We start from the raw sequence: 26,306 nt of genomic DNA, 5'->3' as shown, positions 1-26,306 counted from the left end.
GGGAGAGAGAGAGAGAGAGAGAGAGAGAGAGGGAGAGAGGGAGAGGGAGAGGGAGAGGGAGAGGGAGAGGGAGAGGGAGAGGGAGAGGGGGAGAGGGAGAGGGAGAGGGAGAGGGAGGCAGTGATGCATGGTCGATTCAGTTGCTAATTCGACGGGAATTCCTGGGAAGCAGTGTCGGCAGTACTGCAGTCGTGTGCGCAGTTGCCCGCGCACCCGCACGCGAGCTGGGGCGCTCGGCCCTGCCCTGCCGCCTTGTGTTGCCGCAGGTGGCGCCCAACCTGGTGTCGCTGCAGGAGCTGCTGCGCCTCATGGTGCACCACTACGAGGACGTGCCGGTGCGAGTGTGTGTGTGGGGGGGGGGCGGGGGGGTAATGTGCTCGGGCCCAATGAAAAAGTCCCATCAGCACGGGGGTGGGGGGTGCAAGGATGTTTGGAAAAGCGGTGTGTGTGTGTGTGTGGGGGGGGGGGTCATTCCAAATCCAAGAAACCATGGCCGACGCCAGAACCTATAGGGGGCGCATCCGGGTGCAGCACGGACGGGGCGAGGGGGGGAGCGACGTGTCAGACGGTCAGGGGCGAGCTGCATGCAGCTGTGCCGGCTGGGCGAAAACTTGGTATGATGTTGCAAGGCCTGAAGCGCGAGCTCCCTCCCGCCGCCCCGCAGATGTCTGTGATCGTGCAGCTGATGGCGGAGGTGATGGAGCAGCAGCTCAAGGAGCCGCCGGCAGGCAGCGGCGGTGGCGGTGGCGGCGGCGGCGGAGGAGGAGGAGGAGGGCAGCAGGCTGCGAAGCCGACTGCCGCCGCGCCGGCGGCGGCTCCCAAGGAGGGGGCAAAGACCGCTTCGGGGGCTGCGCCGGGGGCCGCGGCCGGCTCTGGGACGAGCACCAGCGGTGCTGCCAAGGACTTGGGGCCGGCCTCGCCGGGACCCGGGAAGGAGGGCAAGGGCCAGGACAGCAAGGACCCCAAGAAACGGGTGCGTGGGGTTGAGCCGTGCCTTTCTGCTACCCTGGGGCCCTGGGGCCTCGCAAATTGTGGGGTGCGTGACTCGCCGCCTGCCTGACTGCGTGACTGACTGACTGACGGACTGACGGCCTGCCTTCCGGACTGACGGACTGACGGACTGACGGGCTGACTGACTGAGTGGCTGCCTGCCTCTTCCCGGCGCCTCGCAGGTCAAGGGCAACTGGCTGCGGGCGGCCAAGGCGGCGGGCTACCTGGACAAGGTGGCGGCCAAGGCGGCGGCGCCGTCGCAGCAGGTGTGTGCGCAGATTGTAGGGGAGTTGCAAGGATGGTTGGAAAGCGGTACAGGGGGGGCCGGTAGGAGCAGCAGGAGCAGGAGGAATGACCGGGGACACAGGCATCGCGGGGAGGGCTCAGAGCAATCACGAAGGGCGTTACCGGCCGCGACATGAGTTCATGTCTACCACAGGGTAGAGCGCAGCGTCGGGGCTGCCTTGGCGTAAGGATGTCTGCTTGAGTTACACCGCTTGCGAAATCCCCACCGACTGCGCAATCTCCACGGTACCATCGAAATAAACACCGAACATTTGCCCGCTTCCTGCCCGGTGCGCATGTGCGCAGCGCTTCAACTTCTTGGCGATTGCGGGCGAGATGGTGGGCGCGGTGCAGTCGGCCGACGTGGGCGCCACCATCCGCCGCTTCTTCAGCAGGCTGTACGAGAAGGTGCGACTACACGTGTGTGTGTGCGTGTGTTGTGTGTGTGTGTGTTTAAAAGAAAACGAAAGCGTTTTTGTGTGTGTGTGTGCGTGTGTGTGTGTGTGTGTGTGTGTGTGTGTGTGTGTGTGTGTGTGTGTGTTCGCGCGCGCATGAGTGCGTGAGTGCGTGAGTGCGTGAGTGCGCTCAAGCACGCGTGCCGGCCATTCACCTAACCGCCGGTAGCCCCCTGGCCCTGGACACCTCTCCCCGACTCGCGTCCTCTCCTTTCGCAACGCCGCGCCCTTCCAACACCGCCTTGCCCTAATAAGTCATGCCCGGAATCCCCCTACCTCGCACCCTCCGCCTGCCCACGCCTCTTCTTGTGTCGCCTCCTGCGCACCCTCCCGCCCACCCCGCCCCGCCCCTCCCCCCCACCCCACCCGGCCCGCCAGGCCAAGTACGACACCATTGTGGACTACGTCATCGCCGCCATTGAGGGCAACCACTACAAGCTGACGGAGATCATGATCGACCTGGTGTGCAACCAGTGCCCCGAGGTGCGTGAGGCAGGACAGGGCGAGGATGGGGGGTCGGGGTTGTAAATACCAGCCCAAACTAAACCAAAGCAAGCATAGTATTGTGCCCGACAATGAGAAAAGGTCCCAATAGTCAAAGGGGGGGCCGAGAAGGGCGGCGCTGTGTGGCTGCCTGGCGGGGCGGCCCCACTGCGGCGGTGCAGGGGTTGGGGGCGAGTGACGTCTTGCCGCCGGCGTGCTTGTACACGCACGCCCATGTGCACGCCCGCATGCGCGCTGTCGCTTCCGCTCCACATCGCCCCTCAAGCCAACCGCGCCATCGCCAACCATACCACACACGCCACCACAAACACCGCCGCCACCGTTCTCGCCCCTTCCCTGGACATCGAACATCGTAACAACGCACCTGCATACTACTATTCCTACGCCTTCACTTCTTTAATAATTTGAATGTAACCATCATGAATGTTTCCCTCCCGGCCTCGACGTATGCAGGTTCTCAAGTCGCCCCAGTGGCAAGCCACCATGGAGCCGCTGGTGTCGTCCTTCCCCACCCTCTTCCACAGGCTGCTGTCCAAACTGCAGGTGGGCTGGCAGGGGGGGCGGGGGCCGGGAAGGGGCGGGGCACAGGAAGGGGCAGGGCAAGGGCGGACAAAGGGGCAGGGAAAGGGGCGGGGCGGGGCTTGAGAAGTTGGGAGGGCGGTGTGTGGAGCTGAGAGAGGTGGGGCAAGCCCACGAAGCACCATTTCCAATGCGGTATCCCAGGCTGCCCCTCGCGGGCCCCCCCACCCAACCCAGCCTTTCAAGCTCCGGACACCACACACAACCCCGGCATACGCCTGCCCCCGCCGCCCACACCCGCAGGACATGAAAGACAGCGACGTGCGCGGCTTCGTGCACTGCCTGCGCCCCGAGGGCTTCCGCACCGGGCGCGGCGGCGGCGCGGGCGACGGCGGCGGCGTGGACATGCGCGGCGCTCACCACGCCATGACCACGGCAATGACCGCCATCACCGCCATCAGCCACGGCCTCGCGCCGCACGGCAACGCCACGCGGTCGCGGCCGGCACCCTGGTCGCTGGGGTCCACGCGCTGGGGAGGCGGCGGCGCAGGCGCTGGCGGCGGAGGAGGGGAGGGAGACGAGGCGCTGCCCAGCGCAGTCGGTGCCGTGGGGCGTATGAAGAGCATATTCGCGGCGCGGAGCGTCACGGCGGGGCCGGGGCCGGGGCCCGCGGCCGCCAAAGCGTTGAGCATGTTCGCGCCCAGCAGGCCCGGCGCCGGCGGAGGCGTCGGCGCGGCCGCGCTCGCGCCGTCGCCGCTGCCGCACACGCCGGCCGGCGGCCCGCGCTCGCTCGCCGCCGCCGTTGCGCGCGTGTCGCACGACGGCGGCACGGTCCCGGCGGACCGTGCGGCGGCGCTGGCGCAGGCGGCCATCAAGTCGGCGGGCGGGGGCGGCCACTGGCTCAAGATTGGGGCGGGCGGGCGCGGCGGCAGCGGCGGCGGGCGCAAGAGCGGCGCGGCGGACCGTGTCAAGCTGCTCATCTACCAACAGCTGGTGGAGGGCCTGAAGCGGGTGCGTGGCAAGGCGTGCCTACTCTGCTAAATGCCTGCTCTCGCTCGTGCTTGCGGTCTCGCGCTCTCGCTCGCAGTGAGGAAGCGCATGTCGCAGTTTCAGCGTGGCTCTGTGCCTGCCACAGCAAAGCGTGGTCAAGCAACGTGCTGTTGGGCACCGCAACCCAGCCCCGCACATTGCATCAGTCGTCCCACAGTGCTCGCTGATAATCTATGCAATGCTCTCTGACCCGGTTGGCACGCCACGTGCGCCTGATGTGCCTGCATCTCATCGCGTGTGCCTTGATCTCATCTCATCGCAGCTGTCGTACCGCGTGATCAAGATCTTCTTCGAGCACGCGGACGAGAGCCTTCTCAACGACATGGCGCAGTTCCCCATCTACGCCGACTTCGTGGGCTTGGTAGCGGACCGGCAGACGGAGCAGGTGCGGCCGGCGGCGGGCGGTGTAATGGTTTGCTTCTCGCCTTGGGGAGCGGGAAAGAGAGCTTGCGTAGAGCGCTGTACACAAATACGGTAGAGCGAGATCTCGTTGAGTGCACATGCAGCATGCGGTCATGTGCCTGCGGCACCTGAGGCACGGGGTTTGGGCGCTTGCAGAGCACTGTGCATTACACGCCGCACGGGCCTGCCCTGCATGTGCTGCGCCTGTCCATCATCGTCAGCATCATGCCTGGAGAGCCCCTTCATCCCAAGCTCAGGCTCGGGTTCTCGGGTTTTTCCTTGGGCTCCGGAACTTGAATGAAAGTACCCCTACCCCGCCCACCCCCGCCAGGCCTTCAACGAGTCCGACAGCAGCCGCAAGCTGTTGATGGAGCTGCTGCGCATCGCCGGAGGCGGCGGTGCCACGCCCGGCGCCGCCGAGCCCCTGGCCATGGTCCCCTCCGGCCAGCAGCCCAGCATCCTGCTGCCGCCCGGCGCCCTGACCAAGCTCCAGAGCGTGGATATGCGCGGCCTGGCGTCGCGGCTCTCGGGCCGCTTCGGCGCCTTCGGCTCGCGGCGGGTGCAGCCGGCGGACGTGCCGCAGCTGCTGCCCGGCCCCGGCCCCGGCCCAGGCTCAGGCGGCGCGGGCTCGGGGAGAGGCAATGGAGCGGGAGCGGGATCGGGAGCGGGCGACGCGAACAGCAACCCTTCGAGTGCGCGGCAGGTGGTTGTGTCGGGCGGCGGCGGCGGCGGCGGCGGCGGCGGCAACCATGCGATGGCGCTCATAAAAGATAGCGCCGGAGGCGCCGGGGGTGGCAGCGGCGGCACCGCCGCCTACGACCATCCGGGCAAGGACGGCAGCGGCGGCGGCGGCGGCGGGTCTGGTTCAGGCGGGCGGTGGGACCTTGCCAAGGTGCGTGCGGACCTGGACCTCCAGACGCTGGACGTGGAGCGGGTGCTGTGGGCGGCGGTGCGGGCGGGCAAGGCCTACAACGTGGAGGCGGCCGTCACCAGCATCATCAACTGGGTGGACATCAACAGCAAGGACAAGAAGGTGAGGAAGGCGCGCGGCATGTTGGGGGCTTGGGGGTGGGGGGCAGCAAGGGGGGGGGGCAGCAGGGGTCGGCGGGCAGCGATGGGAGTTGCAGGGGAGGAGGGATGCAGAGTCTTGCCTGGAGTTTTACGGTGCCTGCGGTGCTGGTGGGGCCATACTGGGTTGCGCAACGCGGGCAATCAACCACAGCCTGTCCATCCGCGCCTTCTCGCTCGCCCGCACCCAGCCTCTCCGGACTCCCGCACCGCGCCCCTTCGCGTGTGTTGCCTCCCCCCCTGCTGTCTACTTCTCTATACTTCTCCGTACCAATCCTTGCACCCCCTCCCCCGCCCCCCGATTCTTCACGTGTGTTGCCTACCCCCCCCTGCAGGCTGTGTTCCTGACCGGCATCACCTCTGACCTGATCAAGGAGCTGGCCATCCGCTTCCCCACCTCTTGCGCCACACTGCTCAACGTGGTGTCGCGCGACGTCATGGAGCGGCTGGACACACTGCAGGTGGGGGGTGGGAGGGGGGAGCGGAGTGTGGGTGGGGAATAGGGGGTGGGGGGTCGGGTTGGGGACTTGGGGTGGTGCAAAGATAGTTGGAAATGCGGTACAGGATGCACTGGGGGGGGGGAGCGGGAGGGTAGATCATTCCAGAACTAAAAACAAACCAACCGAGCGGCGTGCAGGATCGGGGGCGTGAGGACGGGTGCGGAGGCGGGGGCAGGGGCGCGGGCCTGGGTTTGCGCTTGGGCTTGGGCTACGGCTGGGCCTGCCTTGCCCCCCTCTGCCTACTGCCCCTACTGCCCCTGCTGCACATACTGCCCCTTTTGCAGGTGAGCGCCCGGCTGGTGTACGGGCGCGACCACCTGGTCAAGGCCAGCCACGTGCGCAACCCCTTCACCTGGCGCAAGCACGAGCTGGCGCGCCTCAAGGCCATACGGGTGAGTGGGCCGAGGGAGGCGCTGGGAAGGTGGTGCGGAGCGGCATTAGGAGGCCCAATCCGGGTGAGCGGGAGGAAGAAGCTCGGAGGCGAGGAGGCGGGTCGGGGCGGGGGCGAGGCGTCGGCACGTGCCGTGTAATGCTCCCGCCCGCTCACCGCTCATGCTGCTGCACCTGATCCCCACACCCACCGCCTCTTGTGCTGTGCACACGCCACACGCAGGGCTATGACGAGTACGTGGTGGACGCGCTGGTGGACTACGGCGTGCCCTTCGAGTGCGTGTACAAGGTGAGTGGGGGAAGGGGCGTGCCCTTCGAGTGCGTGTACAAGGCGAGCGAGAGAAGGGGCGTGTGGGCCTCGGCAGCCGACAGCACCCTAGGTGGCCAGTACGGCCCCCTGCGGTGATGCATACCCGTGTCCCTTGTGCTCTGTCTATAATATGCAACCGCCCCCTTCTCTTCCTCCTGCTCCTCCTGCTCCTCCTCCTCCACCTCCTCATCCTCCGCCTGTTGTTGTAGGCGGCTGTGGAGCTGGGCAGCACTGTGGAGGAGTTCGCGGCGCTGATCGGCAAGGACTTCAGTGGCTCCGACCTGCGCCAGCTCATCAGCAACGGCATCAGGCTGGCCAAGATCCGGCACTACATCCACATGTGCGAGCAGGTGAGGCCGCAGGCGCAGCAGAGGCAGGCTAGGAGAGGCAGGACGGGACAGGCAGGCTAGGAGAGGCAGGCTAGGAGAGGCAGGCTGGGAGAGGCAGGCTAGGAGAGGCAGGCTAGGACAGGCAGGCTAGGAGAGGCAGGCTAGGAGAGGCAGGCTAGGAGAGGCAGGCTAGGAGAGGCAGGCTGGGAGAGGCAGGGAGAGGCAGGGAGAGGCAGGGAGAGGAAGGCGGCTGGAGGAGGTGGCAGCTCGGCGGTGGGCGTACACAACCCCCTCGCTGCACCGCACCCTCAACCCCCTCAGCACTGGCTCCCGCGCCCGGCCTCTCTACCCGTCCACCTCCGCGTCCATCGCGCCGCTTCCTCGCTCCGGCCCACCCCGCCGCCCTCCCTCCCTCTGCCCCGCCCTCCTCGGCCCTCCTCGGCCCTCCTCGGCCCTCCGCGGCCCTCCCGTTGTCAGAACATAGGCCGCGCTCTCCTCCTCGCTCTATTGCACTGGCTTCGGATTAGTTTGGGCTGGTAACTGCGATTCCCCCGCCTGGCCCCGCCCCGCCCTGCCCTGCAGCCTCTGCCCGCCGGCGTGCCCTCCGACTTCAACGAGAAGCTGGAGGTGTCCATGTCCGAGCTCATTCGCGACATGCTCAAGGTCAAGCTCAGCCCGCGCATCGTGGACGTCATCCTCCGGGAGGGTGCGTCGAAACCGCTGGGTGCTGGGTGATGGGTGCTGGGTGCTGGGGAGCGGTGGGGAGCGGGGAAGCCAGGGGGCCGGCGGCTGAAGGCCGCGTGATGCACCCAACACGAAGTACCGTATGTCTGCATGCCACCTTGTAACCAAAACCAAATGACACTGACCGCAGGCAAGATGTTCGAAACCACCAAGTACAACAACTTCCGGCCCGGCCGCCCGCTGCGCATCCAGTACCCCCAGCCGCTGTTCGAGCCGGTGTACACGCACCACTTCGTGCAGGTGCGGGGCGGGGGCGAGGGGGCGGGGCGGGGGCAGGGGGCGGGGGTGTACGCGGTGTGCGTGCTGTGCAGGCGGCGCGGCGGGGATCCAGCGGGTTCAGGTTGTGTTGGACATGGGGGTCGGACATGGGCCAACCGCCAACTGCCGTTGTAGTAACTGGCCTCCAACACACCGGTGTTGCATGAGTGTCGTCGGCTTCACCAGCTTGTTGCGCTGCTGTGACGTGACGGCATGCTTGCCCCCCCCCCTCCTTCACCACGTCAACCCCTCATTGGGTTCGGTTTAGTTTGGGCTGGAATCTACACCCCCCCCCTTCTCCGCCCCCTTCTCCGCCCTCTCCGGCCGCAGCTGCTGCTGATCAGCTGGCGCAAGGGCGTCAAGGACAACAAGGGCGGCTACAGCATGGAGCCCTGGGCCAAGAAGTTCATCGACACCGTGTTCGAGCCCAACGACCCGCTCTACACCAAGCTCAAGTCCGCGTACGACAACAAGCTCACAGACACGCAGGTGCGGCTCCTGGCCCGCTGTCTGTGTGTGTGTGTGTGTGTGTGTGTGTGTGTGTGTGTGTGTGTGTGTGTGTGTGTGTGTGTGTGTGTGTGTGTGTGTGTGTGTGTTTGTGTGTATATGTATGTATGTAGGGGGGGGGGGGGTTACTAGACCAAACCGAGCCTAACTAGCGGAGCACAGGCAGAGGCGACAGTTGCAAGCGATAATATTTTCTGGGGGGGGTGCTGCGGCTGAGTCGTGGGCGCACTGCGCGTACGGTAGCTGCGCTGATGCTGCTCTTGACTCGGGGCTGGTGACTCGGGGCGTTGGCTCGAGTTGCCTTGTCTCCTCGTCCCACACCTGTCCAACTGCCTACTACCTATTGACGCTGCTGAGCCCCGCCCGCCGCCGCCCCCGCCCCCGCCCCCGCCGCATATACTACTGTTCCTGGCTACGCCTTTACTTCTGAATTACTGTCGCTTGCAACTAACGCCTCTACGTTACCTGTGCTCCGCTCGTTTTAGCTTGGTGTGGTTCAGTTTGGGCTGGTATTTACAAGCCCCCCCCCCGCCCCGGCCCCCGCCGCACGCAGGTGTACATCCAAGCCGACGCCGCCGCGGGCGAGGAGGGCGGCAGCGCGGAGGGTGACCACCGCGCCGCAGAGCTGGCCAAGTCGGTGGAGGCGGCGGAGGTGGAGGCGGAGCAGCGCGAGCGCACCGGCATGCTGCGGCGGCTGCTCAAGTGGGTCCACGCCCCGGCGCCGTGTCTTGCTGCTGCCATGTCGCCTGTCTCCTGGCCGCCTCCCTTGCCTCCACCTGCCTTTCCCAAACTCCTCTTCCTCTCAGAAAGAAAGGTCTTTTGCTGTTTGCGCCCGGCCCATGCCCGGCCCGGCCCGGCCTCGAGTTGGGGGCGGCAGTGCCCCGGCTGTCCGGCTCACTCTGCTGGCCACCCACCACGACCCGTTTGCTCCCCCCTCCCCCGCCTTTCCGCTTCTCCAAACATCCTTGCAACCCCCCAACCGGGCTTGGATTCTTCGCCAAACCCTGTCCCCCCCACCACTGCCGCCGCCGCCCTGCAGCGTGTTCGCGTCCAACCCGCTGCTCATCCACCGCTTGCCCGTCTACCTCGTCGCCCAGCTGCTGCTGTGGGCCTGGGCCACAGGTCGCATGCGCTTCCAGCGCACCCGGGAGGCGTTCCGGCGGTGGCGTGCACGCAGGGTCGGGCGGCCGCTGCTGAGCCGGGCCAAGCGCGCGCGCACGGGCACGCTGGATGGCGCGGTGCTGGTGAGTGCGTGCGCCTGCGGACACGTCGTTGGTCCCCGTGCGATGCGTGGTTTGGATAGGGGCTGAGGCTGTTGCGTGTGCGATGCCGACGCGCTGCGATCGGGGGCGAAGGGCTCGCAGCAGCTCTGCATCACGTGTCCGTCCGCTTAGCCTGCAAGCACCAGTCCCTCCTGGCCATTGCGTAACCCGCCCTCCTTCTCATCGCGCCCAAATCCCGCCTCCCTCTCCGCTCTCCCCTCGTCCCGCTGCAACTGCTGCTCCCTCTCTGCAACCGCGCCTTCTAATTGTGCCACACCCCACCCCCAGGCCTTCCCCATCCTCAACTTTGTGGATCTGGGCGCGGGCGACATTCTGACCGCGCTGGCGGACAGCGACGCCCCCGCCTCCTGGTTTCAGTACGCCGTGGTCAAGGCCCTCTACACGCTGCACTGGGGTGAGCGGGCGCCGGTGCGGTGGTGGCTGGGGAGGGTCGCAGGACGGGAGTGGGCGACTGCGCGCGGGAATATGCCCGGGCGGCGGATGCTGCGAGGCGCGGCGTTGGTGGGTGCGGGGTGTTGCAGGGGATGCGTGGGGTGGATGCGGCCTGGGTGGGTGGGGAGCTCGGCGTGGCTTGGCGCTTTGCGGTGCCTGCTGTGTTGCTTTTGCCTATTCCCACACGACCGCTGACTCCACGCGACACGCTAACTTCATCCCGCCATCTGCTGCCACCTGCGCCCCCGCCCCCTACCCCTGCCCCGGCACACAGACATGTTTGGCCGCTTCATGATCCTGCTGACGGCCGCCTGCCAGCTGCTGTTCGCTGCCACCTTCTGCGCCTTCTTCATGCTGGTGCTGGCGTACGGGACAGCCACCGGTAAGGCGGCCGTGAAGGAGTTGGATACTGGCAACCAGCCATGCACAAGTATAGCTCCCTGTGGTGCGGTTGTTGACGATTGCGTTGTTGCGCACGGTTCTGAACTCCTCACGAGCAGCAACGAACTTCATTGGGCTGACCGTTGAGTTCCGGTACACTACCATGTCAGAAGATCGGATGTATAAGCTATGGGGCACAATGGCACATGCACGCCAAACCTCCTCTTGACTTGGCGGTCTTGACCTGTCCACACACACACACACACACACACACACACACACACACACACACACACACACACACGCGCTTATACACACGCAGACGAGGACTCGGAGGACGGCGCCACGCTGCGGCGGCGGCCGGACGTGTGCGCCACACTCATTGCCAGCGCCGTACTGAGCGCGAGCATGCTGCTGGAGCGGGTGAGTGAGTGACACCACACTGTGCATGTGTGGGTATGGAAAGGAGTGTGTGTGTGTGTGTGTGTGGAGGAGTGTGTGTTGCACAGCAAGTTCGGAGCACGAGGGTGTGTGGGGAAGGGGGAGCGGGCGGGGGCCGCGGGTGGGGGCGAGGCTAGGGCCGGGGCTGTTTGATGATGGGGCCAGGGTGGTGATGGTGCTGCGCCTACCAGGACGCATGGCTTTAGGACTCGGATGGGCACCTCCAGCTACCCAGGGAACACATTGCACGTACGCAAGCGCTCACCCTCGCCCTCACCCACCTCACCTGCCGGCTGCCGCCCCCCCCCCCGCGCCTTCACTTGATAAACAGTCATGGATGTACCCCTCCCCGCCGCTGCCCTCTCCCCCCCCCCTGCCCAGGCCACTGAGCTGCACGTGCCCAGTGTGCCCACCTGGGTGCGCTTCGGGCGGCACCTGGAGCTGGTGTGCCACGGCATGGTGTGGGCGGTGGTGGGGCTGGTGTTCGCGGGGTGAGTGCGCCCCGGGGGGGGGGGGGGCAGCAGTGGGGGAAGCAGCAGCAGCAACGGTGGGGGATGGGTGACGACTGGCTTGCGCATGCGAGCAGTCGGGGCAGTGCATGCGAGCAGTCGGGACAACCTCACTTTCGCTGCGCGCGTAAGAAGGGGAGCGTGTGACCGCCCAGCGCATGTGCCTGTTGAAATGCGTCTTTTTCCAGGCGCCGCGCCGTCAAGCCCCCTCCTCCCCGCCTTGCCGCCTGCCACCTTAACCCCTTTCCTCCCAACTGTACCTGCCTACGACTTCACTTCTTAATTAATCATGAATGTAACCTCCCTCCCTCGCTCCCACCCATCCACCCGCCCAAACCCCACACAGTGTGGCTCCCAGCCTGGTCCCTGCGCTGTCGGGTCTGGCCATGCTGGTGTTCGTGCTGCGCCTGACGCTGTTCGGGCTGGTGACGGAGAAGCTGAGCACCGCCGTGCTGGCGCTGCTGGAGATCCTGGCGGACAGCAGGTGGGTGTGGCGTTTCGCCGTTGCTGGAGGATAGAGAGGGGCAGAAGTGAGCCAGGAAAGGCGGGGTTGAAGTATCCACGGGGAAGCTCATGTGGTCTTAAGGGCAGTGGATGGGGCACAGCGGGAAGGGGCGGGTGTTTTGGCTATGACAACAAACACAGTGGGAACAGGTGACGGGTGGGCTTGCATGGGAGCCCGTCTCATTCGGCTCCCCTCCTCCCTCCCTTAAAGCATAGGCCACGCTCTTCTCCTCGCTCTTTTGCATGGGGTTCAGTTTTGGTTTGGGCTGGTAGCTACAACCCTCCCCCCCCCCGCCCTCCCTTCCGCCGCGCAGGTACTTCTTCCTGCTTATCGCCGCCGTGTACTCGGGCTTCGTGCTGGCGGCTGCGGGCCTGCGTGTGAACGCGGGCACGGACGCGGAGACCTACACCAGCCAGCTCTTCACCACACTGCTGGGCGACTTCCAGAGCTCCATCATCACGGACGAGCGGGACGTGTGGTGGGTGCCGGGGCTTGGGGGCGGGCCGGTGGGGGCTGCTGTGCAGGAGGGCTGTGAGTTCACAGGGAGGCGCAAGGTGGTTTCCGCATTCTTGGACCACATCAATACTCCGGCCGCCCCGCCGCCACCGGCCACGTCACTCCATCGTTCCTCTCCGACCGCTCGTCCCTTGCCCCTCCCCCTCTCACTCTGCCCTCTCCCCCCCCTCGCAATCCTCCCCCCTCCCTTCTTAATTAATCATGAATGTAATCCCCCCTCCAGGCGCTTCCCCGACATGTCGGTGCTGCTGCTGTCGCTGTACGCCATTCTGATGATGATCGTGTTCATGTGAGCAGCGCGTGTGCGTGCGAAATGCAAGGCGTGTGGGCGTGTGCGTGTGTGTGCGCGCGCGTGTGTGTGTGTGTGTGTGTGTGTGTGTGCGCGCGGAAGGGGGCTGGGGCGAGGACCATCCAACGTCCCCAACATCCAGTGGTACTACCATTCGCGAGCCCTCACTTTACCAACACCTTGACGGCACCTTGGAATGTTTGGTTTGTTGCATGTGTTTGCGCACGACTGACGGCACACCCCACTCGGCGCCCCGCAGGAACCTGCTCATTGCCACCATGAACGACACCTACGACCGCGTCAAGGAGTTCCGCGAGGTGGAGGTGATGCGGCTGCGCGCGCACATGATGGTGTACGTCAAGGACTTCATGAAGCGCAGCCGCCGCATGCAGGTGCGGGTGCGGGTGTGCGGGTGCGGGTATGCGGGTATGCGGGTGCGGGTATGCGGGTGCGGGTGGGGGTGCGGGTGCGGGTGGCAGTGGGCGGAAAGGGGCGCAGGACACTGTGCGCATGTGCGTGCTTGTGCTGTGCGTTGAGTGGTTGCAAGCACGGCACGGTCCCGGATGCGCCGCGCGCTGTGATGCCAGGCAGCGGTGGCAGCTAAGCCAGCGCTAATGCCAACACACCTGCCCTCCCCATGGTGATGCGGCCCCGCCGAGCTCTTGTCAAGCGAAGCCCTTCCGCGCCGCCCCGCCCTGCCCTGCCCTACCCTGCCCTGCCCTGTCCCGGCCCAATCCCTCCCCTCCCCCACCCCTGTTCCCACCCCTCTCGCTCCTCTCCACCCCGCCAGGCCCTGGACGGTGACGTGCTGCACCTGCTGCTGCGGCCCGAGGAGGTCAAGTCGGGCCGCTGGCTCAGCCAGGCGGCCGGAGAGCCGCAGGTGGGCCGGCAGGGGGCAGCGCCGTTGCGCCGTACCTGCGTGTGCCGCGCTGCCTGCGTATACCAGTGCAGCAGCGCCCTGGGCCGACGGGCAGGCACCAGCAGCACCAGCAGCACCAGCAGCACCAGTAGCACCAGCAGCAAGCGTGCAGGCACCACCAAACGTCATGCCCTGTGCGCGACACCATGCGCAGCGACATTTAGCCGTGCTCGTCTACTGTGGCTCACAACACATGAACAAACCCTTGCGGTGCGTGGCTGCTTGCAGGAGTTCGGCGCATGGGCGGGTCGCATCAGCTACATGCGCTCCAGCATTGTGCGGGAGGTGGAGACGGTGGTGCGCGCCACGTCAGAGCGGAATGGCGAGGCCATCGCCGAGCTGCAAGCCAAGCTGGACAAGCTCGCTGCGGCACTGGACAAGCCAAAGAGCTAGCAGCGGCCGCCTGTTCGCGCTGCATACCGGAGCTAGCTGCTTTGCCTGGGCTGTCTCGCGAAGCACGGTGCCTTGCTTGTGGCTTGCGAGGTACGGTGTGTGGTGCCTCATGTGCGGCTGCAGCTGTGTATGATTTAGTTCAGCGAGCGGCTCCCGGGATGTGCTTGCTGGACGCCGGCCATCGAGTGCCGATGTGGGAGCAAGGCTAGGGGCGGGATGGGTTTGCGTGTGTGGGTTGGGTGGCGGGAGGCGCTGAATAGGCGCCCTTCTGCAGTTGGGATTGGGCGCCTCGTGCGGACCGGTGTCACGAGTATGCCGAAGCTGAGAGTGCCGTGTGTGTTCAGGTGCGTCATTCCGTACTACTGCATTGCTCCCTTTATGAGCAGCTCGACGCACTCTTATTGACATGTTTGAAAAAACGCAACACGCACAAGCGACTCACATCTGACCAGGCGCCGCGTGTGAGCGCGACTCATCAATTTGCCGGGATTTACCAAACGCATAAACCACCGTTTGCATTTGCTCACCGTTATCATCAATGTGAGACAGTGAGGGCACTAGACGTGTAGCGATTGCTGTGCGTGGCTGTATAGGACATCAAGTACGGTATTACCGTTGGCGGGCGTCACGGACTGCATGCAGACTTGGTTCGATTAATCAAACAGAGCGTTGGAGAGACAAGCAGCTTAGGACCTGTGACGTGACTCATTGTAGACGGATACGCCATGCTTTCTGGCTTGTGCGTGCACTTGCTGTGCGTGTTTGGCCGGTCTGTGGCGGTGCAACGCCGTGCGCGTGCGTGCAGGAACTCAAGTGCGATCAGTGTCTTGGGTGTGCGGTTGTGACGTCAGCGCGTACAGAGCTGATTACGAGGCCATGGGTCAAATACGGTATGAGATGGACAGACGCGCCTAGGGTGCGGTATGGCAGATGTGCTGAACGGGATTAGGGTTTGGACCCGACGAGGGGGATATGTGCCGGGCACTGTTCGTCATCTGTCGTTAAGCCGTGATAATGCCTTGTGCGAGCGGTGTGCAGGCAGCAGTAGGTTGGTGCTAATGCGATTGAAATTTCTCGTGCGCAGGTGTCTCGCCAGCTGCACTGCACGCCAATCTACTCCGCCATGCCGTCTAACCCGTAACCCATCAGCCACTAATCTGTCAGCCTCAGGCGTGTCAGCCACTGATGCGTGCGGTATGTGCATGTTAAGAGCATGTTTATTGATAACCCGAAAGTGCCTCGCCAAAAGGACCTGGCCCTTGGCATCGACGATTGGGACGCCGCGCATGAAAGGGCACAGGCGCTTATTGCTGCGCAGATTTAACTTATTAGACACACCGCAAACGGCGTTTTACTTAAATTATCAGTATTCGCCTACCTGTCAAAGTCAGCTTTCCACGCCAGCTTTCCGTCGCGACCTTTCAGTTCGGGGCATCTGTATCACACTGCGCATTCCGTGAACCATTATCAAATTGGATTGCACGTCTTAGCACGATGAATGGAGCTGCAACTGAGTCGCGGGCGATGCAACTCCCAGGAGCAAGGGAGCTACGTGGACCGGGGATGTTGACGTTTGCTGCGAGTACGCTTGGATTACAGCCACCCATGTGTGCTGCCATGGCACATATGCGCGTTGTCGCGGCGTCGCCCGCTGAGTCCACTGCGACGACAACTAGGCCAGCGCCGAGCCCGAAGCCGCTGGGCCAGGTCCTTGCGGACGCAGGCAACAAGGCGCTAGGAGGCGGCTTGCCAGGTGCGGTGCAGGTGCCAGATCCCTCGTATATGACGTCAAAGAAGAGGACTAGGAAGTTCTGCGGACGCGGCTGACCTGGATCAGGTGCTGACGGCGACGGCCCCCCTTCGCGTGCTAGCTAACCGCGTTCGCACTCCCCTGGGGGCTGGGACGTAATGTGCAGGCATGGCGGCCATGGCCACGCAGGTGCTGTCGCTCATGTGGCTGCGCACCACCATCAACTACCAGTACAGGTGGGCCTCGAGGGTGGGCCTGCAAGCATACCGTACATGCGCCACCTCCCGCACGACGCCGATACCGCCGCCGCACCGTGCCCGCGACTGCCCAACGACAAACCAGAAACCCTCGTGTGTGTTTGTACGGCACGCAGGTACGGCACGGACACCACCACGGCGCTGCGCACGCTGTACAAGGAGGGCGGCGTGCGGCGCTTCTACCGCGGCCTGCTGCCAGCCATGGTGCAGGGTCCGCTCAGCCGGTGAGCTGCGGCGTAGCTAGGCGGGCTTTTGGGTGGTCCGGCCGTTCGGGCGGTTCGGGCACAACTCACACAACCAGGACTCCTCGCCCCGGCCCCGTGAACTGGTTCTCAGTTCCGTCTTGCCCTGACCCCACCTGAACTGCCCGTCCCTGCCACACAGCTTCGGCGACACGGCTGCCAACGCTGGCACGCTGTCGCTGCTGGACGCCTACCCCTCCACTGCGGGCCTGCCGGTGGGGGTCAAGACGCTGGTGGCCTCCACCGCCGCCGGCTGCTTCCGCGTGCTGCTGATGCCCGTGGACACAGTCAAGACAATCATGCAGGTGTGCGTGGGGCCGCGTGGCTGTATGTGACAGTATGTGAGCGTGCGTGAGCGTGCGTATGTGGGCGTGTGCGCGGCTGTCGCATGCGTGTGACCGCCTTGTTGAGACCGTGTTGCCGTGCTTTTACCTGCACTTGCAGGTGGAGGGCAAGGACGCGGTGGCGGCGCTTTGGCGCAAGGTGGCGACCGGCGGTCCTGGCGTGCTGTACCACGGCGCACTGGCCTCCGCCGCCGCCACCTTTGTGGGCCACTACCCCTGGTTCGCCACGGTGAGTCATCCACCCGTTTGGTGCCGGACCCTCCCAACCCGGGGCTGGCTCGTGAGTCCTGACGTTGCGCTCCCTCCGCCACACACTCCCGAAATCCCAACCCCAACAGTACAACTACCTCAATGCGGTGCTACCAAAAGCGCCCGCGGACGATCTCAAGGCGAAGCTGGGCCGCAGGTGCGGAGCGTACTGACCTGGTGCAATCTTGTGCTTGGTCGGCACGCTTATTACCCGGCCCCTCCTCCCGCCGCTCCTGCACTTTACACTCCCTGTGGGGTGTCTTTCCATCTTACTGCCTGCAATTGATTCGCCTCGCACCCGCAGTGCAATCATGGGCTTCTGCAGCAGCTTTGTGAGCGACTGCTGCTCCAACTCCATCCGCGTCATCAAGACGACGAAACAGACGACACGCGAGCCGATGTCCTACCCGCAAGTCGCCAGGGTGGGTGAGCGATCCCACGAACCACCTGCGACCCTGGCTGCGGCGATAGGCTGCAGTCTTAGTGGAATGGAAGTGCTGTTGGGACCGGGCGCAAACAGGAGAGAAGGCAGGGTGCTCGGCACACGTCGGACAGCGGTCAGAACACGTGCACGTGCCATACCATTGTGGTCTCGGGATGCAGCAAGGGCGGGCGGCATGGAATGTCCTGGTCCATGGTCTCCATACCCGCATGCAGTCAACACGCTACTGACCACCAATTGCATGCACGCACGCTTCCTGTCTGCCTGCAGATGATCATTGAGAAGGACGGGGTTCTTGGCCTCATGGGCCGCGGCCTCAAGACAAAGATCATCGCCAACGGCTTGCAGGTGCGTCGTCTGGCGCTGGGGTGCAGCGGGCCAAAGCCGGTGCGGCCCGCGCTTGTCCGGGGGCTGGTGGGGTGCAGCCCGGGGGTACTGTCTGTGCCACGTGCCGTGCCGTGCCGTGCCCGCAAGCTCATCCACGGCTAACCACACCGCTGTGGTCCTCATCGCGACCTGGCACACCCTTAACACACGGGCGCCCTTCTACTGCTGCCGCCACTCCTGCAGGGCATCTGCTTCTCCATCGTGTGGCGCATGGGACAGGACTGGTGGGACGCGCAGCAGCAGCCCCAGAGCCAGGCGGCCGGGCACGGCGAGGAGCAGGCGGCAGGCGCGGCACCGGCGCACGTGTCGCAGGCGCGCGTGGCGGCGGCCAGTCCTGCGGAGTCGTCTGCGTCCGCAAAGTGAGGGACTGAGGGGCGCACACGCAGCTGCCGTGCCCCTCGTGCGGTGGCGTGACTCGGGATGAGGGTGTAGGGAGGAGTGGATGTGCGGGGGTGTACAAATGCCCTGGCGGGGGATTGTGGAGGCTTTGGGTGCTATGCTACAAGGGGCGCGTCTGCGCGTGTGTGTGCGTGTGTGACATAGCGAGAGAACCTGACAGACAAGCTTATGTCACCACTCGGCTTATGGTTTGCGGCACTGCTTGTTGAATGTTGCTTTTTATCATGTTGAGGCCCGGTTATTGTGTAGCATGGAGGCTGCGTTGTTGCCTTCCTTGTTGACCATGCCAAGTCGGGCAGTCGGAGCTTATGGCATGAGAGCGTCCTGACCGCCTCTGGCACATATGCCTGTGTGCAGTACAGCAGAGAGATAGGTCAACCTGATTTGGGCTGTCTTTCTTGTTAATACCCCAGTAGCCAAGTTGCTGCTATCGTTGCAGCTTTCAAGATGGTGACATATAACAAAATTAAGGAGGCTCCGAGCGGCATCACCTGGGTGCGCACGGCTGCAAATTGCGGCTGCTGTGGGACCCCATATAAAGCCAGTGACTTGTGAGTGTGGGGTGAAGCTATGCTGACTGTGTTTCATTGGTTGGCTGACGAGTTTGAGAGACCAGCTTGAGGGATAGGCATCGAGTGCGGCTGCGGTTCGAATTTGTTATCACAGATGTGTGTGTTATGTGAGCCCGAGGCCGGCAACGTGGGGGAACTCAGACATAAGGGCAGGAACGAGTCCCATGGGAGTTGTTGGCAGGTGACCCCACCCATACGTGTTGTTGAAACGTGTGTTGACCGGGGGCCCAGCTCACATGCGGCGCACATACGGCGGGCGTACATACTAGCAGGCACTCGATGTTAGGAGAAGAACAGGAGGCAAAATGGAGCTCTTACGAGAGCAAGCCTACTACGGTACTAGAGTAGGTCGTTGGCGTTGCAGGTGGCATGCCCTGAGGTCCAGGGCAGATATATATCGCTCGCGACTCGCGTCAGCAAGTCCCTCTTGTAACCAATACAATGTAGCAGGCAGCGTGGCTTCGGGCGGCTATTGTATCCGCGACTTCTATTCACCAGCTGGTGAGCTGGCGCCTCTCACATGATGGCAGGGTGACTGAAGCGAGGAGGCGGCGGGAGGGCTACTATCATGGCAGCGTTCAGCTCCTCCCCGGTTCCATCCTGAAACAGCAGTGTAACGTCGGGGTGTGTGCATGTGGCCATTTGCCTGGTTTGGCATGGGCTGGTCCGAAGCGCTGTGAGGGCTGAACCAATGGAGCACGAGGAAGGGTTGAGCTGCCAGAGTGGAGAAGCACATCAAGATTTACACGCTGTGGTATGTGCCTTCACAGCTGCTGGCTTATGCTCCAATTTGCCAGGACATTCACGTGCCGTCAAGCTCCTTTTGCATTCCTCCTCTAGACACTCCTCAATCCAACTACCGTAAGCGTGATGACGTTCTGTGGCCCAATTGGGGCGGTGGCAACAGCAAGCCGCAACAACCCGGCTAGATAAGGAGAAACTGCATGGCATCCAGCGGACAGCCACTATGGTCTACTAATGCATGGATGCCTCAGGGCGGCGTGTTTGTCATGACAGTCTCTAGCCACATCACAGAGATGGATTCTGCATGTGGGTACCTAGAAGTGCAGGGGGGCCTAATGCGCCTAAGCAGGGCGCTGCAATCAATGTGCCCCCGTCTATACCCGCTCCTTGCAAATCAATTCGTGCGCCATCAGCAACGCTACCTTCTATCAGTAAAGGGCCTGGCTGTATCGCAGCAGAAACCCGTACTGCTTCTATGCACGCATGTGCCAGCGTGCGTGCCGAAGAGCGCTTGCGCGCTCCCCGCACCTTCTACACCCCGCCCCCCTCCCTCAAAAAGCCCGACACGCCGCATTGCATACACAACCCGCTTGTCGGACTGTCCCTTCAATTGTAATTCGCATCCATACACAACCCTGCGCTGCTCCCTCGGGCCCCGGCTAGAACGCTAGCGGCTCGTCTGCCACTGATTGCCGCACACCACTAGATCAATGGTCTACTACTACAGTAACATAAACAATGAATCCGGTTTGCCGATGCCGCGCAAAGCTTGGCGCCGGCTATTAGCTCCTTGAAAGCCCGTGGTCATGACGCTCCGTGCCGGTGCGCTCAGTGCGCAGCGCCCGGGCAGCTGGTGGCGCCGCGGACCTTGGCGGTCGGGCACTTCTTGCACTCGGTGCCATCGCTGCTGTAGGTCTTGGTAGGGCACACGCGGCAGTCGCCCTTCTTGGCGTTCTTGGGGCCACCCGTGCTGGTGCCCTTGCCGGTGCCGGCGGGGGCGGAGCCGGGCTTGCAGCTCTTGGGCGCGGAAGTGGGGCCGGAGGAGGGCGGGGGCGACTTGTGCTTGCCGCCCTTGGCGGGCTTGGGCGAGGGGCTGGGGCTGGGGGTGTCACCGGGCAGCGCCGCCACGGGCTCGATGACGCAGGTGTAGCCCTGAGGCACCACGGAGCCGCTGATCTTGGCCACCGAGGCGTCGCTGTGGGTGAGACAGGGTGGGGTGGGATGGGGAAGGGTGGGGTTTAGGGGGCGGCGCGGCGCGGTGCGATGGCAATGTTGGAGAACCCGTTTGGTATGCGCGCTACCCGGCCGCCGGCTGCTGTTGCTGCCATAGCAACCTGGTCTGCCACTCATACACACCCGCTGCCAGGGCACTCGCACCCGACAGGGACCGGCGGCTCACCAGGGGTAGAAGAAGATGGTGGGGAAGTCGGAGCCGGGGTAGGGCTCGGAGCCAATGTCGAACACAGCGCCGCAGCACTCCGAGACCTTCTTGCGGTTGCAGGCGGCAAAGCCCAGGTTGCCGGGGTTGGACAGCACTAAGTCGGTTGAGGAGCCGTCGTCCCAGGTAAGCACGGCGCCACGCAGGGAGGGGGCCTCGTTGCCGGTGCCGTCGTTCACCGTGCCCAGCAGCCCGCGCAGGGCGCTGGTGGCGCTCCAGCTCGAGGTGGTGGTGGAGAGCAGCGAGCGCTTGTGCTGCAAGAACATGTGCGCGCGGACCTCGGTGGGAATGCGCCGGCCGTCAGAGGTCATGGTGGGAACGGAGACGTCGCTGGTGTCCATCTCCGCGACCAGCTTGGCCATCAGGTCATCGGCGCCGGTGTCGTCCGAGGCATCCGATACTCCCGCGGCGCGCAGCATGCGACGCGAGCTGGGCCAGGTGACCTTGAGGCCGGTCCAGTGCAGCGTGGTGACCGCGTCAGACGCGGACGCAGCCTCCACGGCGGCATCGACCACAGCTTGGGACCAGAGTGTCTGCTTGACCTGGTCGGCCGAGCTCAGCGACGCCAGCTGGCCGCCAGCAGCAGCGCAGGCAGCCGTGGCATCCTTGGCGGAAATAGGCACATCGGTCCGGGTGTAGGTGTAGGAGCTGCCATCGGCGAGGGTCACCGTGGAGAAAGGCGCCGGGGCATCGGCGAGTGCGAGGCGGCCCGCAAGGGCGCACAGCGCGACCGCGACCAGAAGACGTGATGATGCTTGACGGAACATATTGCCTGTGAAGTACAGGGCGGAGCGACGTCAGAGCTCGGCGAAGCTCCGCTACAGGTTGGTTGGCAGCCTGCAGCGGGGCGCTTCGTCGCGCTGGACATTGGGACTGCGCTCGCAAGCTGAACAAATGATTCATAGTCGAATGATTTCATGAGTGGCTGGGTCCCTGCTGTATCTGCTCTTCGACGAACCTGGCATTCGCAGCGACAGCTCCTCGCTGGAACAGTCGTCGCAGTGGCTACTTCGCTACTGCAGTCGCAAAGGTATGCTTTTGAGGAGCTCGGCAAAGTCTCGTCGGCGGGAAGAAGCTTTGCAACACGGACTGCACCAGTTGCGGGGAGAACAGCAAGAAAGGGCTATTGGGGCGCTCTAATGCTGCTGTCTTCTATCTCTGTATTAATGTATGATAGCCAGGGCGGCAAAGCCGCGGCTTTAAATGCAACCGAATGCCGGTACGGCATGCCTGTTGCCAGCACCGCTTGCAGCGGTGACTAACGCCACTCGCGTTACTAGTAGCCATACCCAACCAAGGTACATCCTGAGAAATTAATGGCTACAGCTTTTCACGGGGTGTCGCGGAACAAAGAGCTTCTTCTGTGGTACATATCCAGTACCAGTGCCGATAACAGGGCTTCGCCTTCTTTGTAGGATAAGTGCATGTCAGTTATCTCAGGCGCACCAGTCTGGGCGCTATGTCCTCCAATTAAGCAAAGCCACAGCGCACGAGTCATCAGAGCTTGAGGCGACATTTCACAGGACATTTCAGGCGACTGGGACCCCATCCATGGCTAGCCAGCCGAGCACACTCGCGCCCGAATTCCTTTGCGAGCTCCGCCAGTACAAAGATCCACTGTAGCTTCCAGGCGAAGGCCCATCCCTCTCCGTGTCAGCCAGTTGACCCACCGCCACGTCCGTGCCAGCCCAGCCACCAACTAACGTAAATTGCACAACCATTCCCAATCTATGCTCAGGTGGTAACAACCAATGGCCCATGCCGCGGTCCTTGGCCACACACTGCTTCGAGCCATGGACTTCCTCTCCCCTACCAGGCCCGGGCGCCAGACCAGTCGGCCCCCAACACCAGCGAGCCGCCTAACACCCAACCTGCACCCGATCCCCCACAGACTCACCTACCCCGGACCCGACAGCTGAACCCCACGCTTGTGGTCGTTGTTGTGGTTGTTGTTCCCGCCCTCCATGTCATACCCCCCCTTCCCCACACCCGAAGGCACAAGGCTCGAGGCACAGTCACTTCCTTCTGATTTACAAAGGCAGGTGCCGGCAGCTCCACCTCACAGAAAACATTCATTGTGTTCATCATTGCCTAGACCCCTCCCGATATGGAGCCCACCCGCCCGGCCGCCTGGTCCTCGAAGACAAGTCATCCAGCTCGTGCCGCTGCTCAAGTAATCCAACATCATAGTATCGCACTCCTTCTCTGCCACCCACCAGCCACCCCTCACCCCCAGCAATCGGGCGCGGGTCGCAAGGGACCTGCAGCTGCCTTTGGCAAGGAAGCAGTGCTGAGGAAGCAGTGCTGAGGAAGCCGGCCGGCAGCTGGTTCCACCGCGAGCTGCCCGTCGATGGCAGAAGTTCGTGTCGCACCTGGTGGAGAAGGGAGCCCGGGGCAGGGGGTGGGTGTGAGCGGAGGTGCGCAGTCGGGCCAGAGAGGGATGCGGCAGCAACTGGAGGAAACTCCCGGTCCGACTATGGAGCGTTCATCATCATCCACATCAGTTGCCAGTCTAACGCATGGTCACCACCGGCGTCCCATGCACCCCCTGCATCGGGATCAAGCACACAAAGCCCCCCGGCGTGGTCTGCAGCAGGTAGGCCCCGCTCACCTGTCGTCCGGCCGGCCAAGGTGCGCCCAGTGACGGCTGGTCGGCAGCATGTCTTTGGCTTCCAGCACGTCCACCACCACGCCTTGATGTCCGCTGGGAGCTGGTCTCGGCAGGCGGCCGACCGCTTGCGTAGGACGTGGACGTGCTGGCACAGCCTACGTCCATGGGCACCGTCCGCCGCCTGCCGGAACCAGCTCCCAGCGGACATCAAGGCGCGCGGCGTGGTGGCGTTGCGTGCCGAACCATGCTGCGCAGGCACGTCCGTCGCCATTCCGCAGCTCGCACGCTCGACAACGGTCCTGCTGTGCGCGTACCACGTGCTACGCAAGCGGTTGGCCATGTATGCGGCCGAGGCATTACATGGCGATCGCTTGCGTAGGACGTGGTAGGCGCACAGCAAGGACAGTCGCCAAGTGTGCGGGCTGCGGGGTGGCGGCGGACGTGCCTGCGCAGCATGATGCGGCACCAGCAACAATGGCAATGTTTGTGAGCGGTATGTACAGGCAACTACGCGTTACACTGGGCACGATCACATGGACATGCACAAGCCTGCTACACAGCAGAGTTGGCGCCAGGGATAAAGCTCTGCTGCGGCGAGCAAGCTTGCCCTCACCCATGCTGCTGGTTCTGGTTTCCACCAAGGCCAGAGCAGCCCTGTTGTGGAAGGCACGCAGGCTGTCCACCTCCAGCTCTGAGACGGCCGGCGGCGGGCAGAAGCCGCCGCCGCCACCGCCGCCACCGCCGCCACCGCCGCCGCTCGCCCCGCCGCCGCCGCTCGCCCCGCCACCGCTCGCCTTGCTGTCGCTCGCCCCGGCGGTGGCTACCGTGCACTGCAACCTCGGGCTGCAGACTGCTCAGCGCCGACATGCACCTCGCCTTCCAGCAGCCGCCTGCGCTCCTCCGCTGCTCCGCCCAGGTAGTCCTTCAGGAGACCGTAAACGGCGCCCGACATTTTCGCGCCGGCCGCTGGTGGTGACGACAGGAGGCTGCAGGCTGGGTCTGGCCCTGCTGCTGCTCCTCATCCCCTACCGGTCACTCTGCCAGTGCCACTCCCGGAGCGGCTGTGCATGCATGCGGCGACGGTGGCCGCGGCGCCGAAAGCCGCCGAAACCTGGCGGTGCTGGTCGCGGAGGTGCATCGGCAGATCGCCCTGCTCAAGCGGGCCGGGCTGGAGCAGGTGGAGGGCCAGCTGGCTCAGGTGGGGGCACTGGCAGCCGCTGCACCAGCTCGCTGTGTGCCGACGCCAGCTTCTGCAGCAGCACCGCATCCACCACCGCAAGAAAGCCGGGCAAGGTAAGTTGTGACGATTTTAGCTCGGCGTCAAAGGACCGCTGCGCACATCTGTACCTCGGGGCAAACAGATAGCATGCGTGCTATGCCCGGTCGCGACGTGTATATTGGTCTGGCCCGGCCACAAACCACAAACCACATCGACTATGCACGCAAGTAGTGCGCCCTTGGGCACGCTGCTGCAGGTAGGCAGGCAGACCCGACGAGCTGTACGCACCTGAGCCAGCTGGCCCTCTACTTGCTCCAGCCCGGCCCGCTGGAGCAGGGCGATCTGCAGATGCATCTCCGCGGCCAGCTCCGGCAGGAAGCCGCGGTCCTGCGGGGAAGCACTGATGAGCTTGCATGCCGGGTCACAGGCAGGGCGCAAGGCAGTGATGGATGCGATAAAACGGCTACTGGGACAAGCACACGCAACTACTGGCCGCCTCCGCCAATCCGACCCACGTGTCTGGTGCGTATGAACCCCTTTTAAGCCCGCGCGCACCTCCTCAGCAAGCCAGTCCACCAGTGCCGCCACGGCATCCGCCATGTCAGCCCCGCTGGGCCAGGGGCCTGGCAGCAGCGCCGGCACAAGGCTCCGTGCATGGAGCAGGCGCAGCACCCAGGTCCAGGGTCTCCTGGTGGAGCTTCTCATTCCCAGCGCCTGCTCCATGCCTCTTGCCTAGCGTGCGCTTTGAAAATGACGAGCTCCACCAGGAGACCCTCCACCTGAGTGAACTCGTCGACCATGCCCAAAGCAGAGAATCCGCCAGCGCCTTCGCCGCTGCCTCTCGCCGGGCCTAGGTGTAGAAATGCAGCGGGCATCATGTATGAGTGATGTGCTGATACCCATGGCAACCGGTGCGAGGCCTGCGCGCAACTAGGGCTTCCACTTACGTCATCATCTGGCGTCCCGGGTCCGCCAGCTGTCGCTTTCGGCGTCCACGGCCGTGTCGGGTCCAAGAACCGCGATATCTGGACGCGAGGAGCTGTGAGGCCGCCTGCGAAATGAGTGCACTGAGCACAAGACTCGCAGGATCTGTTATCAGCCCTCGTTCGGGTGCCAGCCTTGCCTCGCGCACGTTTGCGGCATATACTGTATGGCAAACCCCGGACGCACGAGGGAGGAGGCACTGAGCTGACGGTCGAGAGCATGGTTTGCCGACGAGGTTCTGCCGATGTGCGACTAGAACTAGCTACTTGAGTTATGCAAAGCGAACAACTACCTTGTAAGAGTCTGGGCACTACAACCTGCGACGCATGGACGATGTGGGACACCCTAGGGTTCCCTTGCAATGTACCCGGATGGTATGCACCGCCCAGCTGTGGATCCCGCACGGGTTTGACAACGGGGGAGGGAGGTTGGAATAGCTAAAACGTTTTTTTTGGGGGGCGCCACAATGTGGGTGGGGTGGATTGGCAGGATTGATGTACGTGTGCGCGTGCAGCTCTTCACATGCGGTGCCCATGCGCTACAGTAGTCCCCAGCCAGCCAGCCGGCGGCAGCGGCGGCGGCGTGTCGGTGGGCCGTGGGCGATCCGGTGGGCGCCGTACCGCACGAGGGCGATGGCCCTTGCACTGCATACTTGCGAATTTTGCATACCGTACCAAACAGGCGAGCAG

At 64.2% G+C, this 26,306-nt stretch overlaps 4 protein-coding genes across 4 annotated transcripts in view; 2 read left to right on the top strand and 2 right to left on the bottom strand.

The window, feature by feature from the left end:
* The window catches only part of CHLRE_16g658900v5 (uncharacterized protein), an 18,263-nt gene extending 3,200 nt beyond the window's left edge, over positions 1-15,063 (top strand). Inside the window, exons 6-33 of the mRNA XM_043070948.1 lie at positions 267-335; positions 665-973; positions 1,173-1,256; positions 1,582-1,683; positions 2,109-2,213; positions 2,688-2,777; positions 3,057-3,764; positions 4,066-4,188; positions 4,537-5,238; positions 5,609-5,734; positions 6,058-6,165; positions 6,387-6,452; positions 6,683-6,823; positions 7,385-7,508; positions 7,677-7,786; positions 8,135-8,293; positions 8,865-9,013; positions 9,351-9,555; positions 9,862-9,988; positions 10,301-10,408; positions 10,730-10,830; positions 11,230-11,339; positions 11,704-11,841; positions 12,176-12,340; positions 12,602-12,667; positions 12,927-13,059; positions 13,458-13,547; positions 13,815-15,063. Of these exons, the coding sequence (XP_042915590.1) occupies positions 267-335; positions 665-973; positions 1,173-1,256; positions 1,582-1,683; positions 2,109-2,213; positions 2,688-2,777; positions 3,057-3,764; positions 4,066-4,188; positions 4,537-5,238; positions 5,609-5,734; positions 6,058-6,165; positions 6,387-6,452; positions 6,683-6,823; positions 7,385-7,508; positions 7,677-7,786; positions 8,135-8,293; positions 8,865-9,013; positions 9,351-9,555; positions 9,862-9,988; positions 10,301-10,408; positions 10,730-10,830; positions 11,230-11,339; positions 11,704-11,841; positions 12,176-12,340; positions 12,602-12,667; positions 12,927-13,059; positions 13,458-13,547; positions 13,815-13,979 (4,683 nt within the window). The 3' untranslated portion in view covers positions 13,980-15,063. The remainder of the gene's footprint in view (positions 1-266; positions 336-664; positions 974-1,172; positions 1,257-1,581; positions 1,684-2,108; positions 2,214-2,687; positions 2,778-3,056; positions 3,765-4,065; positions 4,189-4,536; positions 5,239-5,608; positions 5,735-6,057; positions 6,166-6,386; positions 6,453-6,682; positions 6,824-7,384; positions 7,509-7,676; positions 7,787-8,134; positions 8,294-8,864; positions 9,014-9,350; positions 9,556-9,861; positions 9,989-10,300; positions 10,409-10,729; positions 10,831-11,229; positions 11,340-11,703; positions 11,842-12,175; positions 12,341-12,601; positions 12,668-12,926; positions 13,060-13,457; positions 13,548-13,814) is intronic.
* Positions 15,064-15,310: 247 nt separating this feature from the next.
* On the top strand, positions 15,311-19,066 carry CHLRE_16g658850v5 (uncharacterized protein). The gene is made up of 9 exons (XM_001697863.2): positions 15,311-15,732; positions 15,896-15,965; positions 16,103-16,210; positions 16,371-16,533; positions 16,673-16,801; positions 16,911-16,978; positions 17,126-17,243; positions 17,534-17,611; positions 17,834-19,066. Exons 1-9 carry the CDS (start codon positions 15,597-15,599, stop codon positions 18,011-18,013), a joined length of 1,050 nt encoding a protein of 349 aa, XP_001697915.2. The 5' UTR covers positions 15,311-15,596; the 3' UTR covers positions 18,014-19,066.
* A 285-nt stretch (positions 19,067-19,351) lies between these two features.
* Positions 19,352-21,960, bottom strand: CHLRE_16g658800v5 (uncharacterized protein). Its single transcript, XM_001697797.2, has 3 exons — positions 21,762-21,960; positions 20,765-21,575; positions 19,352-20,560 (listed from the first exon to the last, which is right to left on the bottom strand). Exons 2-3 carry the CDS (start codon positions 21,568-21,570, stop codon positions 20,194-20,196), a joined length of 1,173 nt encoding a protein of 390 aa, XP_001697849.2. The 5' UTR covers positions 21,571-21,575; positions 21,762-21,960; the 3' UTR covers positions 19,352-20,193.
* A 248-nt stretch (positions 21,961-22,208) lies between these two features.
* Positions 22,209-25,880, bottom strand: CHLRE_16g658775v5 (uncharacterized protein). The gene is made up of 6 exons (XM_043070947.1): positions 25,581-25,880; positions 25,189-25,483; positions 24,922-25,020; positions 24,209-24,664; positions 23,415-24,105; positions 22,209-23,175 (listed from the first exon to the last, which is right to left on the bottom strand). Exons 2-4 carry the CDS (start codon positions 25,354-25,356, stop codon positions 24,569-24,571), a joined length of 363 nt encoding a protein of 120 aa, XP_042915589.1. The 5' UTR covers positions 25,357-25,483; positions 25,581-25,880; the 3' UTR covers positions 22,209-23,175; positions 23,415-24,105; positions 24,209-24,568.
* Positions 25,881-26,306: the final 426 nt, after the last annotated feature.

The sequence above is a fragment of the Chlamydomonas reinhardtii genome, chromosome 16, assembly GCF_000002595.2.
Source record: "Chlamydomonas reinhardtii strain CC-503 cw92 mt+ chromosome 16, whole genome shotgun sequence".
NCBI lineage: Eukaryota > Viridiplantae > Chlorophyta > Chlorophyceae > Chlamydomonadales > Chlamydomonadaceae > Chlamydomonas > Chlamydomonas reinhardtii.
The sequence above is the reverse complement of the archived record's forward strand: the minus strand, read 5'-3'. Positions and strand labels throughout refer to the sequence as shown.